This window comes from Lissotriton vulgaris, chromosome 2_1 (assembly GCF_964263255.1).
Source record: "Lissotriton vulgaris chromosome 2_1, aLisVul1.2, whole genome shotgun sequence".
NCBI classification, from domain to species: domain Eukaryota; kingdom Metazoa; phylum Chordata; class Amphibia; order Caudata; family Salamandridae; genus Lissotriton; species Lissotriton vulgaris.
The window spans coordinates 628,519,252-628,545,554 of record NC_141687.1 but is presented as its reverse complement, the minus strand read 5'-3'; the positions used below and the strand labels follow the sequence as shown (position 1 = coordinate 628,545,554).

The window sequence follows — 26,303 nt, the reverse complement described above, 5'->3', positions numbered from 1 at the left end:
AATAATATTCCAATTTCTTGCAGCCTATATTGATCATTGGCTTATCACCATAAACTAACTCGGTGCTGCTGTACTGGGTATATGCTTTCCAATAAGGCAAACAGTGCAATACAAGCACTCTTTTTCAGTTGGAGCAGACAGCGTCTACCCAATAAAATTATATACTCAAGGAAATAAACATGTGGGCAAGACCGCTCTCATTATAGTGTTTCCTAAAGCTCTTTTTTCTGTTGATCACATTAAGTCTGGCAATAGCTGTGCTGCCAAGTTACACCCACAACAAGCATTTACAATGCAATGGTTTTGCCTTTGTTAAAGTTAGAGCTATTGGCATTGCTCTTGACATTATTTTTATTTATGTGTTTTTTTTAAAACATAAATAAATGGCATTGTCATTTACAATGCCAATAGCTTAATCGCTCGCAAATGCATGACCTCTTGCATTTTACACCCACACAGAGCCACACACGCAAAGCCACCCACACACACATAGAGTCACCCACACAATCTGCACTCTGAATCTGCACTCTGAATCTGCACTCTGAATCTGCACTCTGAATCTGCACTACAGGCTTTGCCAATGCTTCTTTGGTGACACAACCCTAGTATAATGGACTAGCTGTAACCTTCATGCCATGCTTAGTCTACCTGTTGAAGAAGGGCACGAATACTCTTAGAAACCAATAATTTCATACTTAAAAGCGACCATTTCCTCATCTGTCATATAAAATTGTTAAGGCGCATGTATTTTGTGCAGTATAAAACAGTCTGTTCATTGCCAGCGCTTGTGGATGCGTGTGAGTTCCTTGAAAGCAGACCTGGAAATAAAACTCCTCCCAATAGCCCAAGGTCTAGTAAAATGTTACCAGCGCAAGTTGAATTCTGACTGCAACCAATTATCTTCACAGGGATTGTTGCTAGTCAGTCCTCAAATCACGCCCCACCTCAGGCTCCTCATCAAGGTTATAGATGGCCTTAAAATGAACAACCCAGGGCTTGAATGAGATAGTACAGGCCTGGTTAGAGAGCTGATCATTGCTAAACAGGGGCAAATTGACGACACACCAAAAAACAGGAGTTGTCTCGCTGAAGACTAGCAGTTAATAACTTATCCCACAACTCCTATTTGTGCTGTATTTTACTGTCCTTACAGGCCGTTCTAAAAGCAGTCCTGGCCCTTTTCACCTTATCTTGGCAAGTGGCCTCTCATGCAGACGTTTCCAGAGATCCTGATGATTTTCAGAACACTGCCTATCAAACGATCTTTCTACAAACGTTACGAGAGATGGATCGATCTTACAGAGCTCGGATTTAATAAAACTGCTGATATTATGAAATGACTTCAGAATACTCTGGGGTGACTCTTCTTCAGACGAACAGGAGTGAAAATCAGCTGGACATGCAAGAATCAAATTTTGGACAAAAACTGAGGAAACAATGGAAGCCCACCTCATCCTTCGGCCCTGATTAGTCAAGGTGATGGTCTCCTTATATAAGGATACTAGTCCCAAGTTGAATGGTGATGCAGGAAGGATAGTCTGCCAAACGAAGATTTTTGGGATGTACTAGGAGCAGCCGATAGGGACTTGGAACCATTCCTTTGAGCAGGCACTTGGGTTGGGACTGAGGTTGGCTGACCGGAAGTATCACCGGCTATACGAAAGGGAGCCGATTGAAGATGATTACAGAGGTTCGTAGGAGAGAGTAATGCGGCTCTAGATGGGACCTGAGCCTGGGCCAGAGGGGATGCTCCTGCTCCAATGTTGTCAGCAACTTCACTCTGAGGAATTCTGGGACCTGTATTCAGCATAGTTCTCAAGAAATCATTGGGCCGGCCGCAAATGCTTAAATGTAGTATGTCTACAGACCCTTCTAAAGATCCTACTATTTGCTCCAGAACAGATATCCGAGAACCAAAACCATTTAAAGCTTCAGAAAACTTGGTTTCAAGATTTTTCACAAGCGCCACAAGGGAGTTCTCTGCTGTATCCTACCCTTGGGCTGTAATTGTGTCAGATGCATATATAGCTAAAATCTTCTTAAGGCCAGGTGTGGCCATTTTAGTTGGTTTGGTAGGATGAGGCGGTCCCGTCACAGATATTTTACATAGAGCACCCGTGGATTATCGGGACATTTCAACGTAACATCACTAAGAGTAGGCTGTACTGCCTGGGTGCTGGAAGAGCTGGTCGAAGGAGCTTGGGTGGTAAAAGGAGGCGCAGGAGATGCACTAGTAGTAATATTGACAAGATCAATGCCCGCCCCATTTTGAGCATCTACATCATGCAATAAAACACGATGACTAACTGTCAACTCTATTTCGGCACTGGTAATCTCATCTGAGAGCAGCCCCGCGGCTTGATTAAAAAAAGTCAATATAGTATTGCTAGCTCTCGGTCTTTTTTCAGTCCCTTTGGAGGTTGCCGCCTTTCTCTTCCCCAGGTCAGATTACCTCAAGACTACAGGTCGGGCTGAGCTGACCGTTTACGTAGGGAAGGTCGACTCCCAGCAGACTGGAGGGCCACAAAATCAGGTAATATACAGTAAAGAAGCACCCACTTACCGTTTCCAGCTTCCAAGATCCAGAATTAAGAGGGTGGGCACCAGTGCTTAATTTGTGCCGGGGCTTGCCGGTGCTTAGCACCGGCACTTAAATGTCAGGGCCGGGTCTACTGCGCACACACCCAAAGGATGAATAGATTTTGTAAAAATAATCGGTATCGGTATATACCTTTTATTCCCTTGTACTTGTACTATCGGCGGCCCCAGGCCCGGCCGGCGGCCGCAGCGTGTTTTTTCAAGTCATAGCAGTCACAGTGTGTGAGAGTCTGTCATCATCACCGATCACCAGTGTCACGTCAGGACAGGGTGCAGTGTTTTCGGTTTTACGAGTGCGAATCTCGAGTTAGTTGCTAGCGCGAGTCAAGTGCCCCAACGGCCCCCTCCCCCCTCCCTCCCTCCTCTCCCCGCTCTCCCTCCCCCTCCCCCTCCGCCACAACCAGTACTGGCCGCCCGCAACTCACATTTTATCTGCACATGACGCGAGGTAGGTTAGGTAGTATGAGTAGCACCACTAGCTGACCGTGCCCAGGCTAAGAGAGTCGACGAATAATAGTATTATAATGTATTAGTAAGTGTACTGATATTGATATAAATATAAAATGTGCCAGGCAGCCGCAGCCAAGTAACCCCAGTTTTGTTTCATCACTGCATGGCGGACAACAGTTTCTGTTTGAGTTAGCCAGTGGGCGGGCCGCGGAAGTTCAGAACGCGCCCAAATGTATTTGGGCGGGCTGAGGTTCTGATGGGGGTAGGGCCAGTAGGCAGGGGCTGTGCGCACCGTAGCGCGCAGATTTTTTTTTCATTTTGATTCAGGGCTCAGGCAGGCAGGCTGCCACCAGTTGCCAAGCCCCAGCATAAACTGCGCAGTTTAGTTAACTGCATTCGGCAAATCGGGCTGCAGCTCCCCATGCCACGGACGGACGGCCCACGCCACCACGAGTCACTGCAGTCAGTTCACATTAAGTTAGCCCGGTCCCCGGTGTGGCCCCGGCCCGACGCGACCACCAACAACGACGACGAGAGCTGCCTGGGCTGTCCTGGCTGGCCTGTAACTGTGTCTGGTGGTGGTCGTCTGGTGTGGTGTGTGCAGTGGCAGCTAGTGTCTGACTCTTCGGCGACCAGACACCGGCAGCCTCCCTCTGGTCAGGAGTCAGGTTAGTCTGGCAGCACTGCAGACTGCGGCCTGCCGGCCCTGGTAGCAAGCAGGCAGCACGACACGCAGAAGTACCACTGAGCGTGAGCAGTGCAGCAGCCAGGAGCAGCGCTAGCTAAGTGCCTAGTAGCAGTGTGTCCTGCCGACCGGCCCACCACGAATAACGGTAAGAAGGAAGTGAAGATAGAACTATTTAAGCAAAGCCCGATAAGTTAAGTAAAGCACGGTGTGAAAGGTGTTGATACAGAGCATTGCACAAAAATTCTCTGTGAGCAAGACTTTTCGAGGCCTTTATGGCTGCCTGTTCATAAGCCAAGCAGAGAGGTTTATTGTGTTGCTGCTTAATTATTATTTTCGGTCTTTCAATAAAATTATACAGTACGTTATGGCTACATTTGGGCAAAACAATATCCAATAAGCTGTTGTCCTATGTCCAATTATGGTTGCAAACTTCACTTCTTTTCATCATTCTCTCAACACCATCAGAATGATGAAAAGCCGTTCTATCTAGCCCTCATGCAGAGGCGGACCTATGGGGAAATCTGGCAGTGCCACAAGGGCTAGCCTGACATGATAGCAAGGGAACAGTTTTTTGTCTGTGGGTCTGTTTTATACTTTGGAGGGCTGTTTTTTATTGGTGATTTATTTCCCCATTATTGCCATAAAAAAGTTACCTGTAGCAAGTACGCATGCCTGCAATCTCACATACCTTTCAAAACACTTATAAATTGTCTTTTCAGTTTCAAAAATGCCCCGATTTGCAAATGAGGGCCACTTTTTTTAGCTGCCCGTCTGATGATTCGCTACTGGGGGCTACCTTCATACAGATTTGTTTTAGAGATATAACTCTGCTCGTTACTACTTTTGGTGGGCAGTATCGTCACCCTGGCCTCATCATTCACCATTCACTTACTGTGTATTCGCGGACGTTAAAAACACTTCACGCCCCTCACACTTTCCCGCCCATCTTTCGCGTGGTGTGTACTTCAATAGCTCTCTGGGGTCATGGGAGTTCTGTTCATTGGAGTCGTGGGGTGCATCCAGGGTCAACCCCCTCTCCTGCCAAATTGATTTTTGAACACCAACGTGTATTCTATTTTTAAGCGCGCTAAAAAAACACCCGCTCACTTTTCGGGTAGATGGTTTTTCTTCAGCTGCTTTTAAGTGCGCTGTTTCTGAAACACTTTCGCTAATGTACACCACTTATTACTGCTACTCGCTGTACTTAAGCACAGAAGCACTTGCTGCACCTTTCTACCTGCACTCTTCCTGTGAAGTTGGTAATCGCACTTAAAAATGCAACTTGAAAATAGTCACTTTGAACTTTTGTGAAACGACAGGGAAGAGGGGAAATAACGAACGCTTCCAAAGTGATTTGTTTCATTTTCATTCGAAAACATTTTGAAGTTTGATCGGACTTGCCACTAAATGACTCCACACTGTATTTGCTCTCATGCAATTAGCCTTTCAACTTTTATTTAGGTGTATATTGGTCACAGTCACCATTGGTAAGAGTATTCTGTTGAGACGTGCTTTGCAATAATTTCTGATCATCAGATGGGTTTACATTTAATTTTAATCCAAATTACATTTTAATTCCAGTTGGCCTGGAAAAACGTCAGCCTCACAGGTGATCCCAAATAGAAAATAAATGTCACTTTTTAATTGGCTAGAGCCGCCTTGCTCTGAAACAAAAGGTCTTCTGTGGTGAGTGTTATGAGAGAGAAGAATTCAAATATGTGAGGGCCTGGTTTGATGATCATCCTGTTTTGTTGCCAGTAGTAGTGCACTGCACTGGCTATTGTTGAGCAGTTGCGGGCCGGCCCGGGCTGCCTGGATAGATGACGATCAGTACTGGATTCAGTTTTGATTCAGGGCAGGGCACGGTCATCAGGTCTGTGGGGGTTGGGCCCGGGGCTGTGCCCGGCAAGCAGATTTTTTCCACATTGTAATGCGCGCCAAGATAGAAGGAGCTACATCTCCGGCCTTTTTATCTACATTTCATATCATTAAAAAAATAGAGGCAGTCGGGAACACATGAAGCAGGGGGTGGGTTTGCAGGGGAGAGGGTGGGTGCTTTATGACTCAGAGAGGTGAGGGGGAAATAACGTGGCTGCCATTCTTCCTGAGGGAGGTGGACAGCTGAGCAGTGATGGGGCGGAAGTGTGAGGTAGAATTAGCCAGAGGGAGAGGTGAGAGTCAGAGGTCACAGGGCAAGGGAACCTCCTATCAAAACCTTGCTACGAGGAAGGCTCCCTTGCTGAAATTCGGACCAGCCAGGTATATATTATCTCTGACTTTTAGCAGTGCCAGTTGAAAATGTGGGTGGAGCTAATGTAGTGAATGGGTGGAGCCAGTGGAGGAAGTGGGTGGAGCCAGAGAAAAGTAGGTGTGGCCTCCAACAAACATTTGAGCACCTGCACTTCATATTTTACAAATTAAGCACTGGTGGGCACAGTCCAGTCTCTTCTGGGCGATGACAGGCGCTCTTGGCCCGGTCTGCACAGAGGGAGCTAGAGTCCAATTATTAAGAAGCCTCTGGGCGCAGATAGACTGATGCAGCTGAATCTGTAGCCACAAGTGCTGCTGGGGTGAGAAGTTCAGCCCCCACTGCCACTCGATACGGGCATCCCGTGCAGCGGAAACCCAAGTTCAATTATGAAGGCGCCTCTGAGCGCAAAATGGCTGATGCAGCGCAGCATCTGTAGCCGCAAAAATCTGCTGGGGCAAGAAGTCCAGCTCCCACCACCACTCGACACGGGCGTCCCACGCTTCAGGAGCCCAAGCCCAATTATGAATGTGCCCCATGCGCAGAATGGCTGATGCAGCGGCTGAGTCTGTAGCCGCAAGTGCTGCTGAGGCGAGAAGTCCAGCCCCCACCTCCACTCGATATGGGCTTCCAGTTAACTTTGATGCCACTCATTTCAAAGGGAACTTTTGACTTGTGATCGTTAGCTTTGAACTCACTGCGTCCCAAAAACAACACCCATAAAAGAGGCGATTGAGTCCCAGGCATGAATTACCCCACCGTTAATTCACTCTGCTCCATGGACAGACAAGCCTTTGCAGCCGTCTGCATATCTCGAGCGTGGTGCAGAGTTTTAAACCGGGGGGAGGGGGGCCGGGAGAGGACACGGACGGCGGGAGACACCGGAGCAGGAAGGCGGGTGCCGGCAATGCCGGCTGTTCATCGAGAGGGACGGGGGAGGGGGGCGGGAGAGGACACGGATGGCGGGAGACACCGGAGCAGGAAGGCGGGTGCCGGCAATGCCGGAACAGATTCGGGGGCGTTCCCGGCTTTTGGCTGACGTCGCGTGACGTAGCCAAAAGCCAAAAATTCTCGGGAACGCCCCCGAATCTGGTCCGGCATTGACGGACAGGCCCGTCTTCCAATGGCTAGCCTCCATTTATGGAGCTAGCCAATGAAAGACGGAGGCCGTTCCTGTCTCCCGTATACAACTCAAGAGGTTTTCGCCTGCACGAAAAAGATGCGCAGAAGCGCATCTTTTCGCCAGGCAAAACCTAAAAAGGAGCATAATAAAGAATAATACCAATAAATTATTAAAAATGGAAGAGACAGAGCATCCATCTCATGCCTTATTAACCAATGTCATCTATAAAACTGAAAAAGTGAAATATTCTACAACAATTAGCAAACTTGGCTCAGGGCCCCACTGTACATTCCCTAAGGCAGAAAAACTAAAAATCTCTAAGGTTAAGCAAGCATCGGCAAAACCAATGTGTAAGACTTTTAACATGTGAGTACTAAGCTATTGGCTTTGCCACTACTTGTTTGAGAAGCTGTATTAAATACGTTAAAGAAAAAATATAAACATACTGGAGGAAAAGCAAACCTATTTTAATGTACCGCAAAAGTGAAGATTACATTCTGTCTTTTCAAGCTTTATAAATGGAATTGTACATTCAATGCAGGAAACGCTGAACAGAAGTTCAAACTCATATTGCATGTGACTAGTTAATAAAAATAACAAAAAAAAGCCTGGTTGCTGGTACTTCAGAGTATAACAGCCATTTAACAAAGAGTCAGAATTTAAAAGAAAATGCTTGTCTTTACTTTCCACACGACTAGTGACCGGGAACAAATGCTGCAGCAGTTTGGTGTTCTGCAGACGCTGGTGAAGCTCACTCTTCTGCCTGAAATACAGGCTAAGTGCAGCAAGCCTGCGCCTTCCCCAGCACTATAAATACCGCCTTTGTGTGCCAAAGCCTGGGCTTTCAACCAACATGTTAAAGTCACGAGATAAAAGGAAACCAATTCAGAAAAGGCTGCTCATTAGTCAAACTGTCAAACATATAGCTGTTGCTGTGCTTTTAGATGAGCTGGGAGGTGTGTGGAACAGTGTGGAGAGTGTGGGGGACAGGGATGTGCAAGGGAAAGCACTGCCTTGGGGGAAGGGCAGAGCAAAAAACCACATGCACCCCCATGGAGCAATCAAAAGAAAGAAAAAGAAAAAAAGTAGTTTCTCTTAAGTGACCTATGGAAGGAAAAAAGTAATCCATTGAAAAGGATAATAAAGAAGCTATGCTCCAGGGGAAGGACAAACGGAACGAGCGAAAGGAAAGCCATTAAATAAGAAGCAAGAAAATAAGTTCGACAAAAATGATAAGCCATGGGCTGTCCCAAAGCCTTAAATATTTCTATTGCACACAATTGGTCTTTGATAATAGAGAGTTAAAAGATGTAGGCAGGGTGTTGGACCCAGCGGTTTCTGGCTGGCTGGGATGCATTGAAGCCAGTCGGAATCTAGACACAATACTCGTGTCCGATTACCTGTGCTCACCCTTCGGTAGCTTGGCACAGAGCAGTCAGACTTATCCTCAGGGTCAATGTGTAAAGTATTGGCACAACACCACCCTTGCAATACACTGTGTACTGTATAAAAAGATGCTACACCATATGTATTAAACAAATTGGACACGTTAGAACGCAAACGTTTACAATGCATACCTTTACAATGCAGTTTTCACATCGCAATATCCATTCCAACGCATGCTTTTCCAACACATGCCATCACAATGCATTTCTAGAAACTACACTTACAACGCATTCCATTACAATGCATACCATTACAACGCATAATACTTTTTTGGGAAACAGTAGTGTAAGTGTTGGATAGTGTAGGGGTAAAATGTACTATTTTCACTCCAGTGAGTGCAACAGTAGGGTAAGTGTTGGATAGTGAAGGGTAAAAATTGCTATTCCCACTCCAATTAGTGCAACAGTAAGGTAAGTGTTGGATAGTGTAGGGGTAAAAATTACTATTTCACATTATGTGTTATAATGGCATACGATGTAGTGACGTGTTTTAATGGTTGCGTTGTAATGGCATGCGATGTAAACGATGTTGAGTTGTAATAACTGCATTGTAAAGGTAGTGCTTTGTATTGACTGCGTTGTAATGGTTGTTTCCCGTATAAAACACTAGTCTTTGTATTACACACAGATCTTCAAATCAACACTATATATCCATTGAAATCAAAACTAGCCGCATATTGAATACGTACTTTAAAGGTATATGCAAGTGTCAAACTTTCCTAATTGCAGCAGAACGTTCTAACCATATAAGCCTTTTTCAGAGATAATCAACAAACACGATATTCCCAGTATTGCATACCCCATTTGCACAGGTCTTTGACCACAGCTCGTGACCCAGCCCCTCAGTCACTTCACTGCACCGGCCAACAATACACATTGACCCTGCTAGCGCCACGTTAATTAGATTGACAGAATTACTAAAATTGGAAAAAACCAGTTACTTAGACCTCCAGACGCCCGGCGACACCTGCCCAAGTGCGGGATTGCTATCCCCATGTAGACAAAAGGTTGTAAGCCAGAAAGCTTCCAAGTCTGGAGAAATGTTTCCCCCAGGCAGAGGTGCGAGCTGTCGTAGCTCCCGACAGTCAGCCGTAGGTGCCCAAAGGGCACAACAAAACCCCTTGGGTCCCATCATGATGTTCTCCACCACAAAGTACCTTGTGGCGTGTGTTGAGGGAGCCAGCGATCTCGGACAGAGACTGCGATGTCGGGCACGGTCATCCTCCCGATCTGGAGGTTGAAGACCGTCTCAGATGAAGTCACCCAAAACCCCTTTGACACAACACGCTCCAGAGTGCATGTGAGCACAGGTCCCCTGGTTGCAAGCATGGCTCCCTCAGACTCTGCAGGCTTCCCCAGCACTCCTCTAACTCCTCACGTCCCGGCACGTCAGATGGCCGCTGATCTGTACAAGCAAGGAGTGATGATGGTGTACGCCAGGACAGTCCTTGACCCAATGACTATCACTTTTACCCGTTTTTACTGCACCTCTGTGCGGTCCTTATGATTTTGTGAAAACAGGTAGTTCCTTTTTGTCCCTGGGATTTCATGGACAGGAGGCTAGCCAACTGGCCCATGGAGAGTAATTAGGGTTCTGGGCCATGACAGCTGGCCCTAGCTGCAGACCAGCAACGTCCGGGCAAAATCCGCCAAGTGATCATCCCCTTCCTGGAGCACGACAAGCTCCATCCGACCACATGTCTGCGGATAATCCAGTTGCAGTCCCTCCTGCCCTAATGATTCCTTCTGTGGATGTCCCAGTATGGTTCCAAATGCAGGTGCCAATAACCACCCCCACATGGCCGTCCCAGAGAGACCCCTCAGAGTCAGAGGTCTGCAGTTTCCCTTGAGCCCCTAGTTTATGGCCCTCTATCAGGAATGCACAAATGTAGCTGTACCCCCATCACCCAGATGTGAATTGGAGACAGGCCAACATGTATACACAGCCCTGAGCATCAAAATGCCCACTTTCCCATAGTGACATTTCACCCAGGTAATGTTGAATCCACTAGCACCACCAGAGAGGATTCACCATTACAAACTCATCTATTCCAAACACTATTCTGCACGTAGGGAATCCTGCACAATTGCCTTTCCCTACAAGGCGTAAAGCAAAAACATGAGGTAAAGAGCCCTAGAAAGAGCCATTTCTAATACAGAGGCCTAAGAAAAAGTAATTTGGATGAAGTAAAGTGTCCTGTGAGAGTAAGATGAAGGTGGGACTATCATCACAGGTCCCATGCCTCCTCTTGTCACTGATGGCTTCTTTGCTCCAAAAGTCTATGCAACCAATTTTGAAATACGTGTGCCTGCGGGAGCTGGACAAACCTGTGGCGTAGGTGAGAATGTTGTGCTGTGCAGAGTAACACAACTGAGGCAAGTTAGCCAAAGGAGGCTAGATCAGCTACCTAGACAACAACAGAATTGCTCAATAAGGGTGAAAGATGAGTCTACTATGCCTGTGGCTGGTTGCAGTGAACCAGCCCCCTGTTTGATTGACTTGGCTGCAGCTCAGCTGAAGAGAAATGAATCACCACTGTGGCCATGCAGCAGAGAAATAATACCACTCACCTTATGTGCTGAGGTAATTGTGTGGCAATCTTCATCAGAGTTGTGATGCAGAGATTGTACCAAAATACCTAAGGCTAACCCCTGATGTTCGATATTTGGCAGAATTGCTGTAGTATGCCGTACTTACTATTCAATACATACACATCAGAAATCATCTTCAGCCCCCACTCCAGGCTTGTTGACCTGTGAAAACTCAATATCTGATAGAAACTTCTAGCCACAGATTGCCTACTTTAGAACTATCGTCAAGCGGACTAGATCCGGAGATTTTTCGTGAGCAGTAACCATGGGCGCCAGTATGTAATGTCGTTCAGCTCCATGTGGCATCATCCACACCAGAAGTGACGTTTGCGGTGCCTATTTAGGCACCACCCAGTCACGCTGATGTTAGCACTTTTCTTTCCGCGCCAGCCCACGCAGAGCAAGGATTTGTTTTTGACCAGGTTTTTTCAAAGTTTTGCCTAAGTTTTTTTGAGGTCTTACCTCCTAGTGTGGCAGAAATACAGTCTAAGAAACCCGGCTACAAGCCATGTGGCACCTGTCACTGACAGATGTCTGTGAGAGACCCGCATCTTGTTTGCGTCTGGTGCCTCGAGCGTTACCACGACCCGAAGGCCGGCCCCAACTGCTGTATCATTCATCCGAAGGCCTCGAAAGAGCAATCCGTCAAACTTTTTGGCAGCTCAACGTGCAATACTGCGGCGAGTGAGGACCCGATCTAGAAGAAGGTCCTGGGAGCAGTTGCGCAGCCTGAGGTCTTCGTCGCACTCCAAGTCGTTGAGCCATTCGGGTAAGTTGAAGTTGCACAAGAAGAAGTAATTGGCAGATGAGATGAGGGAGCGTTGCCACTCGAGGTGTGGCTCCGCAGTTGAGTTAGCATCTGGGCTGGCTCCGCGCCTCCCAGAGTTTCCGGGAGCCGGGTGACCCCCCAACTCAAAGAATTTTATGAGGTCATGCACCTCCTATTTGGGACGGCCCACTCTCACCGGCACACCTTTGGACCTCACGGGTTCGAGAGGGGCCCATTTTGTATCAACACCAGTAGCTCCGGCGACAGTCGTACTATCTCGACCTTCCCCAACACCGGTCCCATGGCTGCCACTCCCGGCGCCTACCGGCAGCACCATCCCTATCCTCTTCCCTTACTCTGACACGGAGTCGGAGGGGCATCAACCGAAGCAAACTGGAGTCATGCCATCCAGGACGGAGCCTGAGCCCTATTCTTACAGGCTAGGGTTTGGGGAGAAATGGAGGGGTCGCTGGATTCTGAGGAATACCAGTCATATGAGGAAGGAAACATGGTCTGGTACGAATATCTGGGTGAAGCCAGTGGACTGGACACATCTCCAGACTACGGCATGCTTTCTCCCCCTACCATAGCTATGGAGGAGGGAGCGCCTTCGCTATGGTGATGCGTAGGGCAGCTGAGGTCCTTGACCTTATCTATCCTCAGTGGCAGTCAAGATAAATGTCTTGAAAGAGGTGCTGCAACCAGGAGTGCCCCCCCCCCCGAACCGCTGCTCCCTTTCAACAAAGCTCTTACACACGTTCTTCTTGGAACCTGGTCCAAGCTCAACACAGGGCTTCCTGTGAAAAGTACAATTGCCCACCCACACCGCCCTGCTCCAGGGGACCCAAACTTCCTCACCCAACACCCTACCCCGGAGAGCTTAGTGGTCCAAGCCCAATGTTCCTTGTAAATCCTGGTGCATTTCCTTCGACAAAGAGTAAAATTGACACCAAAATCTTACGTAAGGGTGTGAGGTTTGCTCGATACCGTAGCATGTTATACTGAATATGGCACTTACAAGGAAGTTTTGGAAATGTTTTAGGAAACTATGAACATCCTAAAAAACTAACCTGCACATGATGAAACCCTGGATTATAACATAGACAGCCTTGGGTGGCAGTTGGTGTGGCACAGAACCAGATATCTTTGTTAGAACCATAATAAAATAATACGGACGGCTTTTAAATTAGATAAAGGGAATATACCATCTGGTATAATTAGTCTAGGTAGAACATTTTAAATTAAATAATCAGGATTAAATCACCTGCTAAATACCCACTAAAACAATCTCTATTTCCTCCAATGCACACTTTCCCAAAGTCTAAAAGAAAATACAGTATCTGTTCTGACGTTATACGCTACTGAGTTTTAAATTATGAAGTACAATGACAAAGCAATTACTGATCAGGAGCCATTGCTGGTAGGCCTACAGCGTCTTTTAAAAGAGTCGACAAGAATATATCAGGTCACTCTAGATTGGTATACAAACATTGTAACTAAAGATACACAAGCTTATTAAAACAGGAGCAAAGTCATAAAGAATCACCGGTATCTGTTTGGCACAGAATGTGAATATAAACATTATTTCATTTATTAAATGTAATGTGAACAAGACGTTCACATTACATTTAATAAATGAAATAAATGTTTGATAGCATGCTCTAAGTAGTGACACAGAACTTAGCATTTTAAGAATTTCGGAGAGTGAAATGCACTACTGCTAAAAATTGTGAATGAAAGTTAATATAGCATCTAGAATGCAACTCAGTACTGAGAATCACAAACCCTGACACAGTAATACGTTATGAAAACAATTTCTGCATATCCACCCCAGTACAAAAATGCAGGCTTTGAGATTGGGATAGAGGTAGATAACTTAAACTACAAAGCAGGTGGTTAAATAATGTAAATGTGGTTTGCGCTTGAATCTAAAACCGTATTGATAACTGCAATGAGTACAGGGATGTGGTCAATAATATGGTTTATGGTGCAGGTTTCTGGAAAGTGTTCGTACATCAGCATTTCACTTTAAGTCGAATCTGGGCCATCCAGCCACCACAAACAAAGCAATTTGAACATGATAGTTGTGGTACAATCTGCCACTGGAAGCAAGAGATTATTATCATCCAAGTAGATTATTAAAATAGCTACAAATATTCAATCTGACCGGATCAATAATCAATTCAATGTAAATGCAATAGTCATTGAATATGAGAGGTTCCTATATTTTTATCGATTTTAAAGTTGTATGTTAACGTGTGTAAGCTACGCAAGGTGCTTGGATATGAAGATTGCTTATGGCATCTATAAAATAATACAATTCGTTCACCTATTTGTTTTTATTTGTTGTATGTTGACTGATTTCAGATGATTTTACTTTCAACCACTGTATTTACATAACAGTATTAAAAGGGTTAATAATACTTCACATGTTCATGGTCAACCGAATGAACAATGACTTATTAAGAAATGTGTACATCTTAATTACTGAGTGCAAAAATAAAGAAAATCTATATATTGCAAGGTCTGTGAAACCTATTTCTGTCACAAGCAACCACTAGACTATCAGAGCAAACTGAAAAACCTCAAGACTGACTCACGTCAATTTTAGATGTCCTTGCGAAGGCTCCAACAGGGTGTACGTGGTCGTAGAGGATAATGACTCCCACCATCACCCGCATACAGAACAGCAGCGTTTCGGTGTTTGTGAAGCGGCTTCTGTACTCGCTGCAAGTAGAAAGGGGAGAAGTGAGGACAGAGCCTGGAAACAGGGGAGAGTAAATGCCATGCTGAAGACCAGGGAGAAATTCAGTGAGAGATAGATAGGTGATGACGTCAGAGGAAGATGACCTTCTCCGAGCAGATGTGGGAACTGCATTCTGGAGTGTGTGTGATCAGAGTGGGGATAGAGCCATGAGTCGGGCACGTTGGTTTCAAAATCACTACTACCGATATATATGTATCGATTCTAACTGAGAACACCTCTGACACATCTCAGCCGTAATCAGCAACACTGCTAGCACTCTACGGTATGATGAGCAGCAATACACATACCAACAATACCCACACACCTCAAGCAGAACCAACATCACTGCCAGGGACGTTTTAAGGCACGGGCAAAGTGGGCTCTGGCCCAGGGCCCCAGTCTTTCAGGGAGCCCCCTGAGAGAGTCTGGGCCTGATGACCTTGAATAATTCTCAAACAGATTGTTGTAAATAGAATTTTTCTTTAATTTATTTTTAATGTGGGTAATGTGTGAGAGCCTAGGACAGACCTCTTTCTGACAAATGTTGGGTTTATGTTTCATGCACCATCTATAAAAAAGTTTTAAGGCGAAAACAGGACCTCACATGGGAGAAATGGGAGGGTGTCACAGAGATTATTTGCAGTAATATTAGTGAGCTGCAGCTGTGTTACAATATTGAAAACACACATCACTATCCCTAAATATCAGATGTAAACACATTTAGAATTTGGACCTGTGTGACTGTGCAAGGTCAGTGACCCAGCCAAAGAGGGCATGACAGAGTTGAAACTGGATCATAAATTTAAAGCTGTTCTGAACAAGGCCCCCGAAAATACGTTTGGCCCAGGGCCCCCAACATCCTTAAAACATCCCTGATCACTGCTGGCACTGCTAAAACACACCAACCATAGCTACCAATACTGCTAGTTCACCTCTATCCTGGCCATCAACTATCCCAGCCCACCTCCATTCAAGACACGGCATTGCCAACTTTTCCTAGGGTTTGACTCGTTTCTCAAAGGCAGGATGTGGGGCAGTGATAGGACGGAACAACGCAGGCCCTAACCAGCGCCAAGAAGCCTCTGGGCGTATGCGCGCTTTATAAATAATAAATAACATAACATAACATAACATAACCACACATTTTTCATCATGCATTTTTTTACAACGTGTATGTGTTTACAACGGATGCCATTACCACGCATTGTTTATTTATTTAAAAACAAAGGGCCAGATTTATGTTAACTGGCGCATCCGGGATGCGCCAGTTAACATGCGCCACAGTGCGCTACAGCTGCGCCACCCATGGTGCGCCGCATTTATAATGCGGCGCACCATGGTGCAAAAACGGCACAGATGCGTGACGCATCTGTGCCGGAAATGTGTCGCATTGCTGGAGTTGCGTCGCAAGCACGACGCAGCTCCAGCAAGGCTCGGGGGTGCCCCATTTTAACAATGCTGCGTCAAGACCTACGCCTGCTTCAAGCAGGCGCAGGCTTTTGACGCAGCATTGGCTTAAAAATGACTGAGTGAAATCTCATAGATTTCACTCAGCCACTTTTGTGAGGCGCACCTGCCCCGGAACGCCCACCCTGCGCCGGAACGCCCACAAGCGGCGAAGGGCTTTACAACGTGACACATCTGCCTAGATGCGTCACGTTGTAAATCGTTCGTAGGGATGCGCCACGTTTACACCGCCTTGCGTGACGAAACAGCGGCGTAAACGTGGTGCAAGGGCCTCATAAATCTGCCCCAAAGTATCTGTGGGGGGGGCCCTCTGCCCTCCCAACTTACCTTAAATGCGTGGTAAAGGCATCCTTTGTAAAAACATACACGTTGGAAAAACATGCATGCTTTAAAATGCGTGGTTAAGTCCCAACGTGCTAAAAACCTCGTTATAAGGGCTGTACAACATCATTAGAATGCTGGTGCGCCACGGCAAATGTTACCTTGAATCCACAGAGGTGTATAATATATGTAAGGACGGTGCAAGGACACTCCGGTCAGTCGGAAATTCTGATTAATATGTGGAATTGTGTGGAAATTTAGGACAAAAGGCGTTTGACCCATGTTTATTCATAAAATGGTTTTGTAAAGGTGGTTGCACTGTGATTATATTTGGCTCCAGTGTTGTCTTGGCGACATGACATGATCTGTTACTTCCCTTTATCTTCCTATACTTATGGTAGAGGAGAATTTGTCAGGGACGAAGGGCGTCCAGCTCAGCTGGCATCTTGTTTTTAGAAGAAAATAATATATCTTTGTTCAAGTGTGTCTGTGGCTGGTCTTCGTTTAATAGGCTGCTCACACATATTTAAGGAAAAGGGTTGTTCCCATGACAACATAAGACTGTTAACATCTGCAAATAATTTCAACCGCTCCATTAAACAGAAGAAAATTAAAGACAATATTTGTGGGGATGATGTGTCCTCCTTGCATTGAACTAGCATATTTGAAGCGGTGTCTTACTGTTGTTTTTAATATAGACTGCTATCTTAGTATGCTTGACAGTGAAATGCATAGAAACTTTGTGTCTCCCCACCTGCTGCAATGTCTGACGATGGGTGGCTATTGGGCTTTTATCGAAAGAGCATGCTACAAAAGAGATGTTTTTATATCCCTGCTCCATGGAGAGTTTACTTCAGCTACAATTCATCTCAATAAACATTTCTTTCAGCTTGCCTTTTGGCAGGATCAGAATGCTGGCTCATACTGTGCACATACTGTGCACGAGAGTGCTATCTGAACTAGGAGACATTCGGTATCTTTGGAACTCTGCATCTGTTTTAAAGCCTGCTCCTGTCTGTAGCCTCCACTAGGCTCTGATTGTAGGAGGTCTTTTTTTCTTTCAGTTGGCGCTTTCTCCATTCTCGATGCATAGGGTGTTTGGCATGCTAGGTCGAAAATATTTTGCAATCTATACAGAGGAATTAGATACTGTTTTGAGTGCATTATTTTAGGGGAGAAACTCGTAACCGGCAAATCTGGTCTAATTTTTTTTTTCTCTTGGGGCTCCGGCCTCTCAAGTCTGTACCACATCCAGCCACTGCAGACTAGAGGTGAGGTGGACAAAGAAGGGTGGGGAGGCGACCTGAGGTTGTGGCCTCCTGACTAACCCTGGGTTGTGAACTCCAGGCGAGATTTTTCAACGCGGGGGTCAGGTTTCTCATTGCGAGTTGTCGGAAATGCTCGCGACCGCTCGCGTTGAGAAACTGCCCGTTCGCGTTGAGAAAGCTGCTGCTTGAGAAAAAATCTACTTGAGCGGCAGAAAAGGTAAGCTTGTACTGTGCATGTTGCTGTTCGCAATGATTGCACAGTGCGGACAAGCATCCGGCACTGTGCAATCACTGCGAACTGCATTTTTCTACCGTACTCCGCCGCTTGCGGAGCTCCAAGTAGTGCAATAGAGTTTTTTTGCACTTCGCATAGTGCAACTCCGCCCAGGGTTAATCCTGACAGGTCCTCTGGCAGGTCCTGAACCTCCAGCCACACAGTGGTGAAATGGGGATGCCAGTGGGGATGCCAGTGGCGTAGCCTAGAGATCATGAGCCCTCGTGCAAGCAATGAAGCTAGACCCCCCTAGCTGGTATTAAAATACGGATACAAATGAGGTGCAGTGGACTCATCACACCTGTGGAACCCGGTGTCACTGCACCTGATACACTAATGTAGTTCACAGTTCTCCAAGTTCCTCATTTTCCTTGCCTTTATTTCCCACTTCCATGTTTCCACCCCACTCTCATCTCCTTCATCTGATTAATGCTTTGCTCTCAGTCCCCTTCCTCCGTCTCGCTTCCCCCTCTTCTGGCTTTTACACATCTTAATCTCCTTCCTTCCTGCTCTCCTTAATTCTAGTTCCTTGGTTTTCTTTTTCCTTGCCCACTTTGCTCACCTGTATCTCCTTTCTTTCTTGCTCAAACTTATTTCCTTCTCACATTCTGTAACCTTTTCCGATCTCCTCCCCATTCTTTAACAGTCTCCTTTTCTTTCATCCCTTTCCTCTCTCTTCTGTTTTGTTCCTTTGTAACCTACTCCCTCTGTACCCAGCTCCATAAAAAGTTAACACAGCCAAGCCCATGGCACGCTCTGTGCCTTTGGAAACAAAAAAGTTGGAACAGGCAGCTTCTGAAATAACATCAGCTGGTGCAGGTCAGACAGGGCCCCCTTCCACCCCTGGGTCCCGGTGCAATGCACCGGCTGCACCAATGAGAGCTACACCTTGGGGAGACCTGGGTCTCCAGGTGCCAATATGATGGTGGCATCCGACTTCTAAATTGTGGCTGAGAAAAGACAGCGGATTCCAGCACAACTGGGGACGATCCAGAGCCCCTAGTGTGACCGATCATTGGTAAGTGCCTGTAGTGGCGGATGTGGCATGGCAACGAGGTACAGGAGAGGAAGCGGTAGCTACAATAAACAGAGGGTAATACTCCAGGGCTTTGGGATAGGATTACACTTTACCCATATGAATGACAATTGGTTTTCTGCCGATGTGAGTAGAGAATTGGCTTTTTTAACCGTCGAGAGGACGCTGCCGGCTATCTTCTGTTCAGGTCCGCGGAGTGTCCCATCTCGACTCGCCCATTCCGAACCTGCGAAGCAGTGACCAGCTCTAACGGAAGAAGTCCAATTTTAATATACATCTATACCAGTTTTTTATGAAGCAACTGGAGTCTTTTTATTTCTAACCTGAAAATTACCGTTCACGGTACCTGAATTGAAGGATATCGTGACTTCATTGAACAGAGCGTTACCGGCCGCCTTGTTGAAAATATAAGGACTATTATTCTATCAATGTGAGAGTTACTAGAAAGATATAATACGAGCAGGAGACATAAATCAATACCGTGACGAAAATCTATGTATAATCGTTACCATTCTAGTCCCGCTGAACATGATAAAGGGAACAATGGCTGTCCAAGTTTAAATTGGTGCAGATGTAATAGCTTTAATAAGGCGGTGCAATTTCGCTTGGTAAAGTTAGACCGTCAATATATCGTTGGATGGTCATTAAAGGCAACACCTGCTATTTTTAAAAAATATTCGTGGCTCCTGAAGAAGGCGTTTTGTTTAACGCCGAAACACGCGTAGACACCTATTAATGCCACTAGTCGATTTTAAATTGAATGTCTTGTTTAAAGTTGTTTATGATTTTATATAATTAATTATGTATTATTGATTTTTGTTGTATTTGTATGATATGAATTCTCTTTTTTATACATGTTTAAATTAAAAATAATATAATTTTTAACGGATTTGTGCCTTGGTTGTTCTCCCTTACAGCAATCCTATTTCCCTCTATGTTGTTATAGAATGCCTAGGTTTTGTACACACACAGAGAATTGGCTTCTCCAGCATTTATCCAGAGCACCCATTCTACCTAAAGACAGCAAGCGGACGCCAGAGAAGGACCGTGGAGACTTTGCTTGCAGCTCGGCATACCAGCGATGAGGGCCAAGTTAAAGCAGAGATTGGAGGAGCTGCCTTCATCGGGGACAGCCCAGATGATTTAAGCACTGCAAGATTTACTTGGATCATTAAGGCTAATAGAGAGAAGCAGTTCGTCCCTAGCCCAGATGTTTGAAGACAAGAAAGAGCATAAGCACACAATGGAGACAAACATGGGTACTGTTCAGCTGAGGTGAATATAGAAGACGCTGTTAAATAACTTGAAAAGGTCTCCTATAAAGCCCAGGGCTACCACGGCTATGCTTTAGCCTTTATGGTAAACCATAATATCAAGGTAGAAATGCTAAAGAATGAGGTCAGGGCCAACAAACTTTGGATTCTGAGTTTGCCTGCCATAGATGAGGGCGTAATCTGCATTCAGAGGCTCGGCCTGCAGGGGGATGTCCTGGGAGACGCATCAGGTTATCGTATATCTGTAGTCGCAGTCCAACGGCTGGCGACAAGGACCTCGGAGGGCTCACAAACCAATCCTGGAACGGTGTTGGTCAAGCTGGAGAACATATGCAGCAAGAGATGATCTCTAGAGCGGTGGCCAAGAAGAAGGACATGGTGTTTAGAGGTTTGAGGATTCCCTTGAGACATTGTCACTCACTGCCAGCCATCAAAAAGAAGCTCATGGACCTTTTGATAGACACTTTGTTCTGCTATCAACAAGACCGAGGGCCCATGAAGGGTGCAAGGTCTTTGTTTTTGGATCATAATGCTGCCAGGTTCGACCTTGCTTCCGTTAAAGAGTATTGCACTGTTTTAAATGAGACAGTTGGCAACGGTGTTGGTAATATGGGATGTAAATGCAAAGACTGCTTCGGTACTTGTAATTTTGATGTTTGTCCCTTGCATCTAGGCCTAAAATGCATAATGCTTTGAGTTTCGCACAGTGAATAATGCTGTTGATATGATATTTTTCTCTCCTTTCGAATTATTTGAGTGTAATTTGGCAGGTATGAGCTTGCCTTATATTTCTCGGATTGTGATAGGGTTTGTTCTGATGCTGCACTGCGTATTTTGCTTTGCGTTTTTCCTTTCTTTTTTAACTGAATAAAATTGATTTCAACCTAGTGTATTCTTTCAAAGCTGAATTTTGAATCAATTGTATATGCACTTTCACTTCTAGCTGGTAGGGGAATGGACAGCAAACGAACTGTGTGAAAAATGGGTATTCAGAGGGATTTAAAGATGGTAGTAAAATTCATAGTATATGTCTGTGTCTACCAGAGTGTAAAAACTGGAAGGTATCCTGTGCTCCCACTGAAGTGCTGATTAAATGACTTTATTCAGCCTCTTTTATTCTTTGGAATTCAGTCCTGGATATGCAAATAATGTATCGTGACTTTATGTAGGTTACATACTGTTCATTTTAAATCGGTGTAAAGTGATCTAAATGAATTGAATTCAGGGGTTAAAGCATAATATGTCTGTGTAAAAAAAAGTATAAAACTGGAAGGTAATGTTTTCTCCTACTGAAGGGCCGATTAAATGACTCTATTCAGCTTCTTTTATTTTTGGAAATTGATAGCTGGGTATAATTTGCAATTGTTATACGTGAATAATGCAGCAGTCCTTGACGCACCGTGTTTTAAGTCGGTGTAAAGTGATCACAGTGTATTGAATTTCGTGTTTAAGGGGTTAGTCCTGTTCTTTATTTTCTTCCTTGCTCTTACTTTTGCATATATAATGGATTAAAAAGCACACCAATATCATACAATAATTCCTCAATATTGCACAATAGAAAATTTAAACACGATTATAAAAAGAGTCCTCCTAGAAGTGTCAAGTTCATAATGATAGTATACTTAATGATACGGTTTATAATTAAATTGTCTGTTGGATGTTTAATTTAATTTTATGCCACAAATGTTTTAACTGAAAGAAAGTTAACAATAATAAGATGAAAGCAATTCTAAAGAATTATTTGCACAACTCATCTTCTGTATCTTATGATTATAATTGCAACCATAACTGAATTTCACTAGCGATTCCACGGGCAGTTAAGTGTCCTTGAGAAAGCGTTCCCTATGGGGTCTGTGTGGATCCTGCAGCTAGAGGGTTCAGATGCCGACTGGGCGGACTCATCCTTTAGCTCAGAGCTTGATAAAGTGAGCTCTATTTATTTAGATGATACTAACATATGTTTAAAAAACACAAGTTATAGTAATTTACCAGCGACATTGCTTGTCATTGTTGTGAAACAATCTTTGCTAATGTTTTTACAGTTTTCCCCATCATTTAGTAGGCCCTAACGGGCATGATGGCGGTGAAGATTTTCAATAAAAGGGAGTTATAAAATGGTGTGAAATGTTGCCACTTCTAGGCTTAATGCACTGTTTTAGCTGGCTGTACCTTAACAGACAGATATCTACAAGCCCCAGTGGTCCTGATAAAGCACTGCCTTTTCAATAGTCACATCCTGATGCTTCTGATGTTGTGCAGAACCTTGCCTCTCACTGGGTACGTATAAGAGCCCCCAACAATAGTCTATCTGATCAGTAATCATCTTGTAGGGCAGGTGTTGGGATCCCCAATAATAAGGTTGCATCTAAAGCAGCGATCAACGTCCCCCTTAGGGGCATACATTTACCATAACTGGTACAATCGTTTTTTTATTATCACCAACTGACCAGCCATCTTTTAATAATAATTTACTCCTGCACAGGGTAATTAAGTGCATCGCCTAGAATAAAAAAAAAAAAAGCTTGGGTCTATGGGTTAAAAGTTTCAATTTAGTCATTAAACAATAACCCACATTTATAAATACAGTCATACTGTTGAGAAAATGTTTGTTTATGCTACTGCCTACAATCCTTAATATCACACAATCAGTCCTAAACAACAGCGTTGCCAACACACAGAAATCCTAAATAAGAGCTCTCTCAGGACACCTCAGTTCCAAGATGCAGCACTACTGATAGCACACACCCGTGCTAAATGGTATAAATGCCAGCAAACCTGAATCCCAACCAAAAGAACTGCCAGCAGACCTCAAGCCAAGCAACAGGCAAGGCACTTCTGTACCAACCAACAGCACTGCTAGCCATCATAAACCTTAACCTACATTACTGCTAACAGGCACCTGAACTTCAAATTAATGCTCTGTTAGCACACAATAATTCAATACAGCATAGCCAGTACACCTCATTTCTAAATAATGTCATCACCAGCAAACCTGAGTCCTCCATGGCACACTGCTCGCGCACGTTCATCCAACACAGATCTCTCTCGCCTCTCACCAACCATGTTCACTGTCATTGCTTTGGCTAGATGAAGTGGAAGGAGATATTTAGTCTTGAAAAAGCCTGTTGCTTTACTCACGGAGTCTCCAGCATCACTCTGCACACGCATGCCATCGTGCTCAGGCAGTCTGTTGTGTCTTCAATGGGGAGGGTCTTGTTCTGAAAGAAAAGCATCACATGAGTCAAAAAACATAGAGTTGGCACAGGGGAAGGAAGAAAGTTTGGAACTTCAGTTTCCCATGAATTATGGGTAAATAAAGGCTGTGCAACGCAGAGCATGTCATATGTGCAATTTTGTGCAGCTTTAGAACGTTCCTACACCTCTGATGGCTTTGAAATGTATTGTCTACCTCCCCTCTCTGGAAAGGGACATATCCAGGTTCGCATCAGTACCCCTTGGCTCAGGAAGGGGCAGAGACAACATGCACACACACAAATCTTAGACACAGAACAGAAGCACATGCGCGCAGTTGCATATAGGGAGGGACACTTGAATATAAAAATTCTCTGGCTATAGCCTTTTCCACATGATTAAGTATTTAACGCGCTTTCAACATAATCCTTCATGCACTGCATAATTTTCAGAATTCAACGACAAACTGCTTCTTGCTCAAATAGATCAAAATTGACTATAGACACAGCCAGATGACTTGCCACAGAGTTGTAATCCCTTTGCTGTATAGTGGCAGGTAACATTTCATTTTATTGTAATATTTAGGCAAGAAACAGATTATAATGAGGATACCTAATGTTAACATGTGTTGATATGACAAATAAAGTAATGTTTAAAGAAAATGCACTGAATTATGTCACATAATTGAATCAACCCTAAACCATAATTTGGTTCTCCCCTGCCACATAATTCCAGTGACTCTGCAGATAGGGGTGTAGAGCTAAAGCCCAATACATGGACCTAGGAAGCAGGTACTTTCGGATCCTGAACTTGAGCAAACAGAAATCAGTTTCTTGCAGGTAACAGACGCACTGAAGTGAGTAGTATACTTCGGGTGCATGAGATAGTGCTGAGAATCCAGCAGCACCCAAAACTCTGAGTTTGGGTCCGCAAGTTTGAATGTTGTAACTGTGAACAAGGATGCGTAACCCCCTGGGGATGCACCTGAAAACTTGTTGAGCTGTACCCTTGGGTTCTTACCCCACCCTGGGCCCTGGGATCCTTGTTGCCAGCTTCAAGTTCAGAACTAGAACAGAACTTTTTTTTTCTAATTCCTTTTATTGAAAATTGGAAGCAAGACACTATTGTCAATAATACATTGTTAAAGTACATGTCCATGAATACAGTTCCTTCACATTACAGGCTATACGTCAAATACAATAGATACAAACTTATTGGTAGCCTGTATTGTAGGTCCCACCTCTCATTGTTCCACATGTAAGGGCGAATCCTCAAACGACAAACATATCATTCCCCTACTTTTTTTCCAAGACCCCCAGATCTTGGTCCATTTTTGAGGACAACCTCTCCCTTCATAAATCACTCTTTCATCCTGCATGCACCAATCCATGTTCTCTTCCCACTCTCGAAGTCTAGGACCAGCCGCCCCTCTCCACTTCTTTGCAATATTACATTTCGCCACCATACACCCCAGGGCGATCCAGGTTCTTTCTAGAACAAAACTATTGGTCGGCAACTTGGACAGAGCTAGAAGATGCTGGTGCTTAAAACCTGGCTCAGAGAATACTCGCTTACAGCAACATTTTCTTTCACTTTTTCTCGTCTCCACAGCTACTAGTGATAGAAAGGTCCATATTTGTATTATTCCTTTTTATAATACTGATAATATAATGTATTTTATTTGACTTTTTAATTATAACATGATAACTATTGCTTTTATTTAACTACTTGACTCCCTGTACTGTATGCATATATATATATATATATATATATATATATATATATATATATATATATATATATATATTTATATATATTTATATATATATATATATATATATATTTATATGTATTATAGAGTGGTGGTAGCCACTCTGTAGGTATAGTTAGGATTTTCAAAGAAAGGACTTTCTCAGATTTATTTGATTGGTAATAACTTTACCATCGTTTGATGAATTTCAGTGAAACTTTGCAGACCTATTACTTTTTTATATTGCCTGAAAATGGAAAGTTTTCCGGTGCTTAGGGGGGTGCACATAAAAAACAGGGGTCCCAAAACACATTTTTCCATCAAAGCAGTTTCCATAGACTTTTTAGACTGGTGTAGCGTTAAAATAGTTAAATCGATTGTCAGGAAATTTGTCAGGAATATAGTTTATGGCATAGAAAGGGTCCTTTCTGTTAATTGATCTAGATTGGTTCAGTAGTTTTCAAGTAAAAAGGGACAAATGCGTAGTGATATATTAGGTCGGAGTATATCGCAGTACATGGCGATGATTAAACACAATATTATTGGCTAATCTAAGCCATTGCAAAATGAAAAGCCAGCCATACTGTTTAGACCACACTTTTCCTTTCTACTGTGCTTTAATGTAAACTATAGGTTATTACTGTGGATTTAATAAAGAGGAAGGAATTAAGCTCTTTAGCAGATTCTGTAGAGGTAGGGAAAAATAGTTTTATCAATTTATATATTTTAAAAAATGTTTACAGATTACGGTTGCAAAACTATCTAGGAAGTACCGCATTACTTACTGAGATACCCAAAAACTTTATAAGTGAGGAAATAAAACTAGACATTATTTAAAAAAGGCTTTTTTAAGAGCCACTCTATTTGAACATATTTAAATGTGTTGTACAAGCCAAGATTTTAGGTTTGAAAGGAAAAGATGGTTGACATTAGTTATAAAATATACACCATCTCGACGATACAGTGCTGCATTGGAATATTTGATATTCAAATGAAAAATGGAAGACATTTGATGTTCTCGAAGAAGCTGATACTGTCTTGTTGACATCGCTTTGTGTCTTT

The 26,303-nt window shown here is 44.2% G+C and overlaps 1 protein-coding gene across 10 annotated transcripts in view; it reads right to left on the bottom strand.

Annotated features, from left to right (window-relative positions):
* The window catches only part of LOC147730890 (CYFIP-related Rac1 interactor A-like), a 166,244-nt gene that overhangs the window by 35,446 nt on the left and 104,495 nt on the right, over positions 1 to 26,303 (bottom strand). For all 10 annotated transcript variants that reach the window (XM_086955760.1, XM_086955765.1, XM_086955762.1 and 7 more), the window contains 2 exons: positions 23,438 to 23,517; positions 14,514 to 14,640 (listed from right to left, as the gene is read on the bottom strand). In XM_086955760.1, coding sequence (XP_086811886.1) covers positions 14,514 to 14,640; positions 23,438 to 23,517 — 207 coding nt within the window. The remainder of the gene's footprint in view (positions 1 to 14,513; positions 14,641 to 23,437; positions 23,518 to 26,303) is intronic.